The sequence below is a fragment of the Aotus nancymaae genome, unplaced genomic scaffold (genome assembly GCF_030222135.1).
Source record: "Aotus nancymaae isolate 86718 unplaced genomic scaffold, 86718_ANA_hifiasm-v0.15.2.pri h1tg000008l, whole genome shotgun sequence".
Lineage (NCBI taxonomy): Eukaryota > Metazoa > Chordata > Mammalia > Primates > Aotidae > Aotus > Aotus nancymaae.
This window is the reverse complement of record NW_026988419.1, coordinates 43,994,526-44,010,578: the sequence shown is the minus strand read 5'-3', so window position 1 is coordinate 44,010,578 and position 16,053 is coordinate 43,994,526. Positions and strand designations below refer to the sequence as shown.

The window sequence follows — 16,053 nt, the reverse complement described above, 5'->3', positions numbered from 1 at the left end:
ATGATGTGGAAACACACTCTCATGATATTGTGATTTAAAACCCTGATAAGAACCCTGAGAAATAATGCTAACACAGGAGACAGTTCTTAGAGATGTGGAAAGAGCAATGGCCCATGCTGGGGCAGAAATGTCAGAACTTCCTTGGCAGATGGTACAAGAAAGCACAAAGAAGTGAACATACTATGTTGATAGACTATGTCAGCCTGGATAAGCCAATAGCTGACTCTATTCTACAATATTTTCTATATCCCCTTAGGACACCTTGCTTACTAGAGTGATAAAGAATGGCCTGGTGAGAGGGTCTTATGCTTTCCAAACCAGGGTCCCTGAATTTGGTACTGTTGAGAAGCTCTGAGTTGGTTGTCTTCTATGGGCTGAAGGTAATAGCAGAGACAGTATAAACCTGGGATTTCTAATAGTAATGGGGATGACTGGATCTTGAAATAATAGAGGAAAGGTGGCAGTCCGTAACTCTCTAAAGCAAAGTAGGTGCAACGTAATGAAATATAAGTTTGAAATATTAGTCACAATAGCCTGACCTTCAGAGAGGTGTGAAAATAACAGAATATGCCTCCTACACAGGTTCAAGTTACATAAGTAGCCACAAGAGTATTTCTCAATCTATATAATTAAAATGAATCGAGGACAGGTGATCAGGAGGTGCAGCTCTTTCAAAAAGTACACTCAGAGTATCCACCTCTTAGGAGTATGAGGAACATAAAATGCTTGGAAGAATTTTTTATATACAATAAGCACTTGATAAATGTTTCCTATTACTGTAATTTTATTACTATATCAAAGTTTGTGTTTTTCTATGGACTATATTCCATGCTGCTATAAGTATTCATTATTTTCTTAATTTTTGTATTAAAGTAGATGACAAATGTACTGTGGTTATATGTTAACATTAAAAGCAAAGTGAAGACCATTCAAGAATTCGCTGTACTTTCTTTCCAACTTTTCTGTAAACCTGACTTTATTCCAAAAGAAAAATATAGGTGACCAGTTACTCATTTAAAAGGCAAGTCCAGTAAACCAAATCTGAAAAAGAATCGAAATATACATCTCAGCAGTATAAATAAAAGCAGATATACTTACAGGAGCACCCTGCGGCCCAAGTCTCCCTCTCTCTCCTGGCATTCCCCTTGGACCCTGTAGATGATAGAGAAGAAATATCTCTTGAAGCACCTAATTTGAAATTTAAGGTAGTCTGACTATCCCACTCAATTCAATTGAGATTCAAGATAACTGGCCTCATAGCAGTAGTATTTCCAGGGGCAATGTTAGGTTTGAAACACTCTCCCCCTGTGGAGATAAATAACCTATCACCTCTTACATAAATAGATTTCACTTAACTTAGCTTTATTAACGGGCTAAGTCTATAATAATCTTGATTTGATCACTGAGTATAGAAAAAGAATAAGGGCATTCAACTGTTAAGAAAAACAATGAAATGGAGGAAGCCTTTTCTATTAGAAGGGCTCAACTGTCTTGTGCTTGTTTGTCAGCTGGTTATCAAGATTATTTTACCAACCAACATATGGTCTCCATTTATTTTTATTTTTCATTTAAAAATTATCTTGTTATAATCTGAAAAGCAAGGAAATATAAAATTAGAAATTTAAGAAACAAGAAAACCAGCACATACCAGAGGACCCATGGCACCCATTGGACCAGTAGGGCCTGCTTCACCCTAAAACAAAAATGAGAATACATTACAACTCATACTCAAATCACTTTGTTCCATGTGCATAATTTTAAAAGCATATTTTCAAAGAGGACATATGAAGGATGTACTTATGATATAGGATCTCAGAATGTTTCATTACCTCTTCTCAAAATAGAATAAGTAGTTTTAAAGAAATACATCTAAAATAATATTGGGGACTTAAGATTGATGGAAACTATCACAGCTAGCCACAGTAACTAGTCTCGGGAAAGGACTTATATGGCTGTGTCCCACATGTCTCAAGTAAAACTTTACAAAGCTAAAATTGATTGTAATATTCTCTTAAGATCTATTCTAAAAGACTTAGAAATAAAAAATGTTAAAGCCAAATGATTTTCCACATTAGGTTCATGATGCTTTCCACTAAAAATTCCTTTATACTTCCTTGATGTTTTTTCTTCCTGCAGAAATACAAATAAATTTTGAGAAGAAACAATGGGCAGAAGGTCCTGGTATTAAAGGAGTCCTCAATAATGGGGCAAATGAATAACCTAAACCTTTCAGATATTTTTTAAGGAGAAAAAAAAAGATTGTATCTTAGAAGATAGATTCATAGTGCCATCTTCGTATGAAGATAACACCTATCCTACACTGGCAGACACCCAGTGCCATCATGGCTATCCTTGGGGGCATATTTAAGTCATGTCATGGTAAAGCCCTCACCACTCATCTTTGGAAAATTATATTTATTTATCAAACTATTTATTTATTTATAGCTCTCTCTCCTGCTGAATTAAGGTGGTCCTGAAAAATCTGTAGGCATTTGAAGTAAAACTAAGATGCCAAGGTGAGGTTACAGTGAGATAATTATAAGATTACCTTGGATCCAGGTGCTCCAACTTCACCTTTAGGGCCTTCAAGACCTTTGTGTCCCTGAGAAGAAAATTATAAATTTGTATTTGTATCTGTTTTTTCAATTCTCAAAGGCATAAGAGAAGAACCAAAAATAAGCTTGCAGAAATTGCCTTATAAAAACAAATCTCAAAGTTAAAGTTGTTGTTCAAAATATTTTCAAATTCTCAACCTTTTCTGAAAGCTTATTCAAGGAAAATTAGAGTTTTCACCTTTAAACAACATTTTCAGCTTGCAGTGTTCTCACCCTTCAAATATTTGTGACTTCATAGAAATTTAATCTGTAGCCACAAATAAAAAACTTATAGTGGCTTTAGAGAAAACACATAACTACCGAGTTCATATTGTTAACAAATATCATTTGTATTCATGGTGAATATTCAAAATGCTTAATAACAAGTATAGCAGCAGACATCCTAATCAAAATCTCAACTACTCAAAACAGAGGCCAGTCAGTGTATATTGATTGAATATCACTATTTGATATTATGATAAATAGATTAGATAGATGATAGATTCTACATACATAAACAATATATGATAGCTACATCATAATTATCTTTGGTAATAAGAAAGGCATTCTATCGCTTTCCAAGTCTAGGTAGACTGGGCCCCTTCTGTGACCTAGTACTCTCTATCACTACCATGTCATTTATTCTACTATATAGGAATTGCCTGTCTTTTCATCCGTATCCCCCATTAGCCTGAAAGCTTCAGGCCAGAGATTTCTCTCATTCATCACTGTATCCTCTTTTGTAGTATGGTATCCAGTACATAGTAAGAACTCAAAATATATTTCTTTATCAAATCAAATTAAACTCAAAGGAAATGTACTATTCTGCACCATCTGCACATGTACCCCAGAACTCAGTTTAATAATAATAATAAAAAGCATTGTAATTTCAGTAACCACAGATGAATGCTCAACCTGCAACCATAGACAGTTAAGCACAATTGATAAACTGACTGGTAAAAACTTTGAAGGTAATGCTCCCCAGAGCCGATTCACTAAACCACAGTATCTAAGAGGATTACAATAGATTTAACTTACTCGGTGACCCTTCAGACCTGGAAGACCAGGAGCCCCAGGAAAGCCACGAGCTCCCTGGAAGGAAAACATAGATAAGGCATTTTAGAGTCATTAATAAAGATGCAAAATTCCTTAACATATCATTTTCTTCAAAAGATAGCTAGTACACAGTTTTTCAGCAACATATTAAGAAGAACAACAACAAAAAAAGCAGTATACTTTTATCTGTCAAAATATATCTGGGTGACCAAAATTAGCAAAGTAAATAGCTAAAAATTAGCTGTTAGAAATGGAAATATAACTTATACAAGAATATAAATTAATGCCAGGTATTGAGTTAATGACATTTTAAATTTTTCACATGACGTCCCCATGTTATAATTAGTAGTGAAAACAAAACAAGAACATAAGCTTGAATCAATATGTCCAATGTCAGAATTGACTATACCAAGGTAGAGAAAAAAATATTCAGGAGAGAAATTCATGATAAAATATCCATTTCCTTCTTTATTGGGCTTTGTTTATAGTATAAGATTAAATGCCTTTGTAGCAAACCAATGTTTTTATTTTCTATGAATTTCTGAATATTGGTAGTGGAATATGATGGGAAGAATAGTATTATAATGTGATCAGGAATGTTTTTAATAAATGGTTTAGGAGAAACATTGTGGATTTATGATTTAAAAAACTAAATGAATAAATAAGTGAAATATCCAACAGAAAAGAAAGTCAAGAAATATGAGAATGCTTTGTTTCCTGACTAAATAATTACTTAATTTCTGCAAATTCTAAGTAGCTTTCACCTAAACATATTAAATAAAAAACAATAGAAATACCACAGAAAATCAAATCCGGTGGTACAATTATTTTGAAAAGATGCTTGAAACTTTTTCCTTGTACTCTCTTAAAATAGACACTAAGCCAGTGACTTAATTATTTACTTATTATCATGGCCTACATTAATTTGATTTTGCAATGAATTGCCATTACCACTGCACCAGTATATTGAGCACCTTGATAGCATTGATTGATGTTATAAATTAATGATTATTATTATTAATTTATGTATATCTGGCACTTAGCCTTATATCTGGTTAATGAGCATTCAATGAGTAATCATTGGATTAACAACTGAATAAAGAAATGGTTTAATATTTCTAACTCTCAAAGCACTTTAATTTTTCCTAAGGAACTTCTCTTATCCTAGCATGATCTTACACAGATAACAAAATCCTTCTGCTCTACAAATATAGGTTTCATTCACTATTTTCTAAAATAAGCAACTCAATGAATGAAATTCATATAATAAAATCAAAGCAATAATTCCTCTATGACCTCTTGAAAGAAAATTATTTCTTTAGTATTTTAGGGGGTTATCACAGTAGGGGTAGAACAAATCATGCTCTCTGAACAAATGAAGTCCCATTAATTCTTCTGTTTACACCTTGTTCAAGAATTGTTTCACATCAAGAACTCCCTTTAAGTGTTCAACTTAATGCTTCATTGTACAGAGATCTGTCTTTTCTCCATTCTTAACAGACAACTTAGTGCAGACCCATCTAAGCCTATAGTGAAGTTGCTGAGCTATGTTATTTCAAATAATTAGTTAACTTCAATTTTTATGGTCTGCAAGGGAAATCCTCATGCGATTAAATATCTCTAATGTAACAAGAAAATGAACCAGATGTCCTAATCCTCATAAAAAAAATTATCATTCTGCTGACCCAGGACTGTCATTACAGCACAATCACACATTGCACTGAGCTTGCACAGTGCATCTGTGGTGTGCTGGCAGGGCACCCTTCCTCCCCATGGAGGGCCCACACTGTGAGCATGAGCAAGAGTGCAGTAGGACATGGGAAGTTCAAATCTGGATTGGCTGAAAAGGACATCTGTGCTAATAACTAAACCTCATGCCTTTGTCTGCATTTATTTCCCAGGCTGATGGAGGAGGAAAGAAAGCAGGGAGTTGAGAGACTGATTTATAATTGCAACCAAATAATCCTTTGAGCTTTGTAAATTTCCCTTAAATGAAAAGGGAACATTCGTTTGTTTAAAAAAATTCCTAGCATTGAACCTCATCAATTTTCAGAAAGTAATGTGGTACTGTTGATTGTACTAAGTGGTAGAAACATAAGGAAACAATAGTAAATATAATAAATAGGAGAGGAATGTTTAGGGGCTGTTGGGCAGGAGAAACCCAAGAAGTAGGAATGTTTAAGGAAGATTTTTGCTTGCTTATCATTCTCTAATTTTCCCCATGGCCAGTGTAACAAATTTTAGAAGAGGGCCTGGCAAAGTAATTTGAGTGATGACAGACAGGTGGGTTCAGAGAATGGCCAAGGGGCCAGGTCCTGGATTCTGATGGAGTAGTTGCCAGGGGATGATTCTTTTAGGGAGCCAAGGGAGAAGAAAACAGCTGTGTTAGGAGGGCTGGAAATCAGTGTATATTGTCATATGATTTTAGGACCCAGAACATTAATCAAGAATTTCAGCCAAAATTAGAGTTTGGGGAGCAGCCAAAGAGGCATCCTGTCCATAATTTATTGTCCCAAGTTGATAAAACAAACAAACAAAAAAAAAAAAAAAAAAAAAAACAAGGCAAGGCAACAAGCTTTTCTTCAAGCTATTGTTTAGACATGTGTGACAATATAAAGTAAAAATATTTAAGAGATTTTTAAAAAGCTAAAATAGGATTAAAGTATAAATTGTAAATAGGTCAAGCTGGTAACTCATTTTATGAAAAAAATCTTTTTTATGAATTTTCTGAGGATTTAACACTCAGTTTGGGGAGTATTCATGTTATGTTTGACATACTTTTCTAACTCCAGAAGGCTTATTTATGGTGGCAATGCAAAGCAGAGAATTGGAGTTAACTATCACTATGGCAAAATGTCCTGTGACATTTCACATTTTTACGGAAAGGAACAATGCTTGGTTGTCTCCATTTACTTAGTGCCTGATACATGTGCATACAATGAATTGCAATTTAATTCAATGTGCTTTATTTTTCAAAGTTTACCTTTATGTTGTTCTATTGATAAGTGTAAACTTACCGGAGATCCTGCAAATCCCACTTCACCAGGATTTCCATTTCTGCCAGGTTCACCCTTTATAGAAAAAATGTAGGAGATTGGGGAGGCAAAAGTGATTAAAAGGTTCTTCTCTGAAACTACATGATAAATAAATTACTGATAAAACAGTCTTCTTTAGAAAGCTAATGGGCAATTCTCTAAAGAGTGCAAAAAATAAAATAAAAATAAGTTCCATTCTTACTATTCCTGAAAATACTCCATTCTATCAAGTTAGTCTGTGGCTTTTATTAATTTACTCAGAAGAATACATTGCTATAAATTATCCTTATCTGATCAAGCTCATCATTTTATGAACATGAAATTTATACATGCAAACATACATGTACACTATAGGATATATACTATAGAATTTATACGATCACATGACACTGAATTAAAGTATTGCTTCTTAAAATACTACTTTCCATTTCTTTACTGTGGTTAAAAAAAAAAAGGACTACCAGAAATATGTGCTCTATGGCCAAATTCAATGTAACCTGTTTAAATTAATCTTATGACTCACAAGGAGAAAATATTTATTAATACTTGGTTTAGTATCGCAAAGAAATAATGGCCTACTCATAATTTGATCCTTAACTTTGGTACAACTGAGAATCTAGAAATGTAAGTCTGCTATTGTACACTGTTCTCTGATTACATGTTCTTAATGTTAATATCTGGAGCTGGGTCTTAACTTTAATTAAAAATCCAATTGAAATCATTTTTTCATCATTGGAAAGCCATGTTGGCACTATATTACTAACACATTTTAAAAATTCCTTTCAAATAAGACCTCATAATGATGTATTGCCATCAGAGCAACATATTTCTTTTTCAGGTAATTTCAGTGGGTTCACTAGGAAAGGTTGTCGCTACTGTGACAACAAGCCTAGCATTTAATAGAGAAATCTGAACAAAAAACCTGGGGAATGCAGAAAGAGACAGTAGTACCTAATAATATAATACTATGCAAATTAAGAGTGTTTTTAGATATTTGCAAAATTCAATTCTGAGTTCTCCAGTTTACATTGAATTTAATGGAAGCTCAAAGGGTGGGGAAATGAAATGGAAATTAATACAGAACATTCTTTTTAACATTGTAACTCCTTCATCTCTTCAAAACCTGAATGGAAAATGAGGAAAGGTAGCTTACATCTTCCCCAGGTTTACCAGGAGGGCCCTCTGGTCCACGTGTACCAATCGGACCCTAATAATTAAAAAAAAAAAAAAGGAAAAAAAAAGAATATTTATTTTTACTTGCCAATAATATAATTCAAAATATTGTTGAGACAAATGAAATGTCAAAATATTATTGAGACAAATGAAAATGATATTGTTGAGACAGAGAAATACTTTCATTAATGTTTTGAATTTTATGTTACATCCCTCAGATCATGTTCTCAACAGGAAAAAAAATGTATAATTGCACAAATGCAAATCACTCAGCACTAATGATCATAATCAGTCTTGGAATTTAAATATTCTGTTACAAGAAACATATAGCTTAATAACAGTTCATAGAACAGGACTCCCAAACTGGATTGCTATTTCTTGCTACATCAGGGAGGACCTGGGAAGATAAATAACTCAATATTTGACATCATTATAATGGTGGACCCAAATGTAACTGGGTCTACATGCTTACTTGACATTTACCATTGGTCCAGGGTCACCAGGTTCACCAGGAGGTCCTGTTGGTCCTGCACCACCCTACAATTAAGAACAAATTATGTAAATAAACCAAGGAAAAATAGAATACTAAATCCTATACTTCTCAATATACAGTGTAATTTTTCAGACAGCTGGCTCTGCCTTTTTCGAGTTGTGTGACTTTGGACAAGTTACTTAATCTGTCTATAACTGTTTCCTAATGTGTAAACTCAGAATAATATTGGTACTTACCTTATTAAGCTGTTATGGCTGGTTAAGTAATTAATGTGTGTTCAGAATCTAGAATAGTGCTGGCACAGAGTGTGTGAGGGCTCAATCAATGGTAGCCCTCCTCATCAACATCATCACATCTTCATCACCATTATCAACCATCTTTTCTATTCACTGATAGCTTGAAGTAAAACTCCACACACACGATAATGATAATGTGATAACCTTGACTGAACTAAAGATCATTTTCTTTCTTTCTTTTGAAATATTATTTCCTGATGCCTGTTAAATTGCTATAAAAAATAAAAATAGCTCTACATCACTATTTTATTGGCATCTGATCAGCATTTAAAAATTATATCATATTATGTTCTTCCTAATGATCCCCTGGAACAAACATCTTAATTCTTTTTTCTAATAATGCCACATGGGAACTGCCTTCTATGAACTGATTTCATAGCTTCAGAGTCAGTATATAACCAATTATGAACATTTTCATGACATAACATAATGATCTCTTGCTTCAGACGCAAATGTATATAATCTTGTTCTCAAAGGTCAGTCACATAAAGCAATCAGATGATAAAAATTTACCCCAATAAACTTTGCAAAAACATGCTGCATATATTTCTAAATAAATAAAAACTAATATATCCCATTTGAAGTGAACATTACAATAAAAAATTTAATACCAGCCAAAAGCAGTCATGTCACAGAGACCTCATGTAATATATGTGTGTGTGTATTTTTTTCCTATAGTATGTAATTTAATTATAAAAAGACTTACTTGCTGTCCTTGTAAACCTTGTGGTCCCCTTGGGCCAACAGGACCCTTAAAAACAAACGAGGAGAAACGTTGCATAGCATTCATGACAATTAGGTCGATATTTCAAAAATGTTGAATCATCTCTAGAATCTGAAAAAGTGAAGCTTTGACAAAGGGGGATATTATCCATCTGTACTCATTTGGAAGGCAGCTAAATTCAAGGAGATTAAAGCTTGGACAACATTTGGGATGATTTTATACATACACTCAGTGTTATAAAGAGAAATGAGCCATATGCCTGTACACACCCCATGTCTTTAGAACAAGAATGCTTGCATGTTTAATGAGTGGCTCTGTTAAGTGAGAACATCCGAATAAAGAAAAATCTTGGCAGACATAAGTTAGTTCTCAAACTTCCTATTTAATTCTTCAGATTCACAACAGATAATTCCTATAACTTAAATAAATACATTGAATTAAAGGTTTATGAAACATCAACAATAATGACTAGATTATTTTAAACGTGGGTTGAAAACTGGGGCACTGAGTTTCCTGGGTGATTTCTTTCTTTCACAACATAGATTGAACATATAAACACAGGCTTTCCTCATTTAAACATGAAATCGTTGCCTTTGTAACCTTTGACAACCATGACTCTGTGGATAAGGTTGTCATTCAGAAATACCATACTGTGAATGGCCACAATTGTGAAGTTAGGAAAGCCCTGTCAAAGCAAGAGATGGCTAGTGCTTCATCCAGCCAAAGAGGTCGAAGTGGTTCTGGAAACTTTGGTGGTGGTCGTGGAGGTGGTTTCGGTGGGAATGACAACTTTGGTCATGGAGGAAACTTCAGTGGTCATGGTGGCTTTGGTGGCAGCCATGGTGGTGGTGGATATGGTGGCAGTGGGGATGGCTATAATGGATTTGGTAATGATGGAGGCAATTTTGGAGGTGGTGGAAGCTACAGTGATTTTGGCAGTTACAACAATCAGTCTTCAAATTTTGGACCCATGAAAGGAGGAAACTTTGGAGGCAGAAGCTCTGGCCCCTATGGTGGTGGTGGCCAATACTTTGCCAAACCATGAAACCAAGGTGGCTATGGCGGTTCCAGTAGCAGCAGTAGCTATGGCAGTGGCAGAAGATTTTAATTAGGAAACAAAGCTTAGTAGGAGAGGAGAGCCAGAGAAGTGACAGGGAAGCTACAGGTTACAACAGATTTGTGAACTCAGCCAAGCACAGTGGTGGCAGGGCCTAGCTGCTACAAAGAAGACATGTTTTAGACAAATACTCATGTGTATGGGCAAAAAACTTGAGGACTGTATTTGTGACTAATTGTATAACAGGTTATTTTAGTTTCTGTTCTGTGGAAAGTGTAAAGCATTCCAACAAAGGGTTTTAATGTAGATTTTTTCTTTTTCTTTTTCTTTATTTTTGCACCCATGCTGTTGATTGCTAAATGTAATAGTCTGATTGTGACGCTGAATAAATGTCTTTTTTTTTTAAAAAAAAAAAAAAAGAAATCGTTCCACTGAGGCATACTAAGGGAAGAAAAGAAAAATGCAATTTTAGAACATTTGTTATTATACGTCTATCACTATTTTTAAATGCCATATTTTAAAAAGTAAAATAAATTAAAATCAAATTTATTCTTATGGCAAAATTTTAAATTTTTAATGGAATATATAGTAAGAAAAGCTCCATTTAAAAAAAAACCACATATATGTAATTTAAACTCCAAATGGATAAAAACATGTAGCTAAAAACAAAAACCCAAAAGAATCACTAAATGATGCCATACTACTAGCAACTTAAAAACACACAACTAATTTTTAAAATGCTGATAATGCTGGCCTTAAGGATGGATAGGAAGGGTGGTTATCTATGAGGTCTAATTTTATACTTCTTATTGCCTGAAATTCTATTAACCTGGAATTAGCTTGAACTATGTTATGAGCAATAAAACATGGGAGAGATGGGTTTAAAGTGTTAATTTATTCAATAAAATTGTACTGCTCCAAATATCCAGGAAAAAAATGGGAGTCTTTCTGATATAGAAGAAATTCAAAAGACGATAGGAATGTTGAGAAGACTCAGCCAGGAAACCATAGAGCTGTTGGAACAAGGCAGCCAGAGGATGTTACGCAGAAGATAATAAAAATGAAAATAGCAAAACATCTAATTTCAAAATTTTACCAAACCACTGTTTCTACCACCATCAAAAAATAGTTTTGTTTTTTATTTATAAAGGTATAGGTTTTATTATTGTTCTTGTGGGTATGTCTTAAACTTCTTTATTTTTTTTCCAATATTAAATGAAATATATAGCTAGACCTTTGTTAATATCAGCAAACACTTGGCATATTGTGAACAGAACAGGCTAGGCTTTTAACTGGCACATAGTAGAGTTAATAAATCAAATGAATGAATGAGAATGTTTAAGAAGATGTATATTATTCTTCTTTGACTAGTTAACTCAAGATTCTCTTTTTAAAATAATTTTTTCACTGAAGTACTTCAATGATCAGTAAAATTTATGCTTACCACAGAGCCAGGCATTAGTCCTACTTGACTCCCAAGTCCAGATTTTTCATCCAACCCAGCCATTTGAGCTGAAAACGGCTGTAAAAGCAATGTGGTGACATTATTTCTGCAGTAAAAGACATACATCAACATCCTTTTCAAATGGAGAAACATAAACTCTCTGGAATTCATAATTACAGAATGACTCTTCTGAGAATCATTTTAAATGCTTGACTTTAAAGCCTGGAAAAAGACTTAAGTTGTCTTTATTGTTGTTGCTTTTGATTGACCATTCTTTCCCAGAGTATTTTATAAATATGTTGCTCCAGAGCAATTTCTGCAATGTGGCAAATGTGTGATACTTGATAAAAGCATGGATCATTCTGATAAGTACTAGCTAGTCTAATTGATTGCAGGTTTAAGTGTCTTTAACTGATTTCTTCCCACATTAGAAATGCCAAATATCTAAACAAAGCCTAAAAGATGTCTTTAAAACATTTGTCCTAAAGATTCCAGATTCCATTTTGGACTATTTTTAGATGATTTTTTTTTTTGTTTCAATGCCCAGTAAATTTTAAATTATATTTATGTAAGTTGATAAAACTTTTATAGTCCTTTTAATGAATCCCTGAATGTTCCAAGATTGGAAACAGTTTGTCCTACTCCCTTTCACAATTAAAAAACCCTAGTAATCAAACTGATCAAAATTGTTCATATACATTTTAGTAGTCACATTAATTTCCAAATTTTGGTGGGAAAGAATGTGTGTACTGTTTATAAATAAATTGGCAATTTCCTCTATAATCAGTTCAGAAAAATATGTATGAACTTTGGAAAGCAAAAATCATATTCAGATTTCATGTGTCTCCTTGTTATACTCTCAATCTACAGGCATGCCTCGTTTTACTCTGCTTTACCAGTACTGTGCTTATTACAAATTCAAGTCTTGTGGCAACCCTGCACCAAGCAAGACAACTGGTGCCATTTTTGCAATAGCATGTGTTCACTTTGTGTCTCTGTGGCACATTTTGGCAGTTCCCATAATACTTCAATGTCATTATTGTTCTTATTATATTTGTTATGATGATCTGTGTTCAGTGATCTTTGATATTACTAAAGTAATTGTTTTGGGTGCCTTGAATCATGCCCATATAAGACAATAAACTTGATGGATAAATATTGTGTGTGTTGTTCTACCAACCAGTTGTTCCCCATCTCTCTTCCTCTCATGGGCCTCCCTATTTCCTGAGACTCAACAATATTAAAATTAGGTTAATTAATAACCCACAAATGGCCTCTAAATGTTCAAGTGAAAGAAAGAGTCTCACATCTCTCACTCTACATTGTAAGCTAGAAATGATCTAGTAAGGAAGGCATGGTGAAACCCAAGATAGGCCAAAGCTAGACATCTTGAACCAAACGGTCATCCAACTTATGAATGCAAAGTGAAAGTTCTTAAAGAAAATTAGAAGTACCATTTCAGTAAACACACAAATAATAAGAAAGTGAAATAGCCTTAACGCTGATATGGAGAAAGGTTTAGTAGTCTGTATAGAAAATCAAACCAGCCACAACATTATCTTACCCAAAACTGAATCCAGAGCAAGGCCCTAACCCTCTTCAATTCTGTGAAGGCTGAAAGAAGTAAGGAAGTGGCAGAAGAAAAGTTGGAAGTTAGAAAATGTCAGTTTATGAGGTTTAAGGAAAGAGGCCATCTCCATAATATAAAAGTGCAAAGTGAAGCAGCAAATGCTGATGCAGACGCTGCAGCTAGTCATCCAGAAGATTAAGTTAACATCATTGATGAACTTGATGGCTACACTTGACAACAGAATTTCAATGTACATAAAGCAGCCTTCTGTTGGAAGTATATGCCATCTAAGACTTCCATTTTCAGAGAAGAGAAGTCAATGCCTGTCTTCGAAGCTTGCAAGAACAGGCTTACTCTCTTGTTAGGGGTTAATGTAGCTGGTGACTTTAAGCCAAGACCAATGTTTATTTCTTATTATGGAAATCCCAGGGCCCTTAAGAATTATGATAATACGACTTTGCCTGTACCCTATAAATGGAACAACAAGGCCTGGATAACAGCACATCCGTTTACAGCCTTTACAGCATTGTTTACTGAATATTTCAAGCCCACTGTTGAGACCTATTGCTCAGAAACAAAGGATTTCTTTCAATATATTACTGCTCAGTGACAATGCACCTGGTCACACAAGAGCTCTGATGGAGATTTACAAGGATATTAATGTTGTTTTCATGCCTGCTGATACAAAATCCATTTTGGAGCCCATGGATCAAAATAAATTTCAACTTTTAAATCTTATTACTTAAAAATATAATGGTCAAAAAAAACTGAGAACCTTCTGGAGAGGATTCACCATTTTAGGTGCCATTAAGAACATTCTTGATTGACTGGTAGAATGAGGTCAAAATATCAGCTTCAACAGGAGTTTGGAAGAAGTTGATTTCAATCCTCATGAATAAATTTTAGTGGTTGAAGACTGCAATGGGGAAGTAACTGCAGATATGCTGGCAATAGCAACAGAATTAGAATTACAAGTAGAGCCTGAAGATGTTGCTTAATTGTTACAATCTCATGATAAAACTAACAGATGAGGACTTGTTTCTTATGAATGAGCAAAGAAAGTAGTTTCTCAAGATGCAATCTCTTCCTAGTGAAGATGCTGTGAATATTGTTGAAATGACAACAAAGGATTTTGATACGGCAAACTTCATTGTTGTCTTATTTTTTAAATTACCATAGCAACTCCATTCAGCAATACCACTCTTATTAGTCAGCAACTATCAGCATCAAAGCAAAACACCCCATCAGCAAATGGCTTGCTGAAAGGTCAGATGATTATTAACAATTTTTAGCAATAAGCTATTTTTAATTAGGAAAATACTTTGTTTTTTAGACATAATGCTACTGCACGCTTTATAACAGACTACATTGTGGAAAAACATAAGTTTATATGCACTGGGAAACAAAAATCTCACACAACTCACTTTATTGTAGTATTTCACTTTATTGAGGTGATTTGAAACTGAATCCACAGGATCTCCATGGTATTCCTATCTTCATAAATCTTCTATGTCTGCCACTAACCATTCAAAGAAGTAGGTATAGAAAGACATTTTGTTGGACTTTACTTCAAGTAAAAAAACTAAAATTGAGAAAATAATTAGGTGTCGTTTTTAGAGTCAACTCAATGACTTTCTCTCATCATGGATGTGTCATCCTCTCTTGCGGAGGATGCAGAGCAGATTTTGTTGGCATTCTGAGCATAGAGAATAGGACAGATAAATCTCTCATTTCATTCAAAGGGTGGAAAAAGCAGTGATCCCTTAGAATCAATAGAAAAAAGCAAAGCTCATGGAGTCCAGAGCTGACATTCAGAAATACAAACAATTTGAAGCAGTACTTTAGAGAATATGTCTTCAAATGTTTCCAACAATTCCCTGTGGATTCATTAGTTTTATTGTCCATAGCAGTGTTGACCTTATTTAACTGCTCTTATAGTCAATTGTCAATATCTAAACTGATACAGTTTAAAATACTAACAGTATATCAATAATTTAATACATGACCTATACATGACATTAACAATGCACACAACTCACCCTGCTCATGCCATCGGGTCCTGGGTGGGACGGATGTCCAGGGGGTCCTGGAGCACCAGGTTGACCAGGAACACCTGGTTCTCCATCAATTCCCTGAGGTCCACGAGGACCCTGGAAGACAAGCCAGTGAAAATTAGAACCCACTGACAAATACATACTTAGTAGAAAGCTAAAGGTGCAGACTTCTTAATGGCAAGGGAGTGTTTATTATTTTAAAAATAAATGGCAATTTAGCCACTTAGAGTAATTTCATAAGCCACGTCACTGCCGATTTCAGCATGCCTCTGAACTACCATGCAGATGTGGCCTGGGTAAGAATTTTACGTGGTGTGTTAAAGGCCCAGAAATCAGTATTCTCAGAATAATTATTTTTAAAATTTTCAGTTCAACAGTATTCTAGAGTGAATTTCCTTATTTGATTCAGGTTTTGCTGTTCAAGGGTATTTAATCAACAATTATAAATTCACCTGTCAGGGATATTACAGTGGATTGTCAGTGGATTACGATTATGTTAACTATGTATATGTCTGCTTAACTTCTCCCTCCTCCCAAAAATTCAAGAGCCCCTTGAT

At 34.3% G+C, this 16,053-nt stretch overlaps 1 protein-coding gene across 1 annotated transcript in view; it reads right to left on the bottom strand.

Moving 5' to 3' along the window:
* The window catches only part of COL5A2 (collagen type V alpha 2 chain), a 145,277-nt gene that overhangs the window by 43,777 nt on the left and 85,447 nt on the right, over positions 1-16,053 (bottom strand). The window contains exons 7-16 of the mRNA XM_012464104.2: positions 15,482-15,592; positions 11,873-11,950; positions 9,354-9,398; positions 8,342-8,395; positions 7,839-7,892; positions 6,668-6,721; positions 3,633-3,686; positions 2,549-2,602; positions 1,649-1,693; positions 1,099-1,152 (exon numbers count right to left, since the gene is read on the bottom strand). Of these exons, the coding sequence (XP_012319527.2) occupies positions 1,099-1,152; positions 1,649-1,693; positions 2,549-2,602; positions 3,633-3,686; positions 6,668-6,721; positions 7,839-7,892; positions 8,342-8,395; positions 9,354-9,398; positions 11,873-11,950; positions 15,482-15,592 (603 nt within the window). The remainder of the gene's footprint in view (positions 1-1,098; positions 1,153-1,648; positions 1,694-2,548; positions 2,603-3,632; positions 3,687-6,667; positions 6,722-7,838; positions 7,893-8,341; positions 8,396-9,353; positions 9,399-11,872; positions 11,951-15,481; positions 15,593-16,053) is intronic.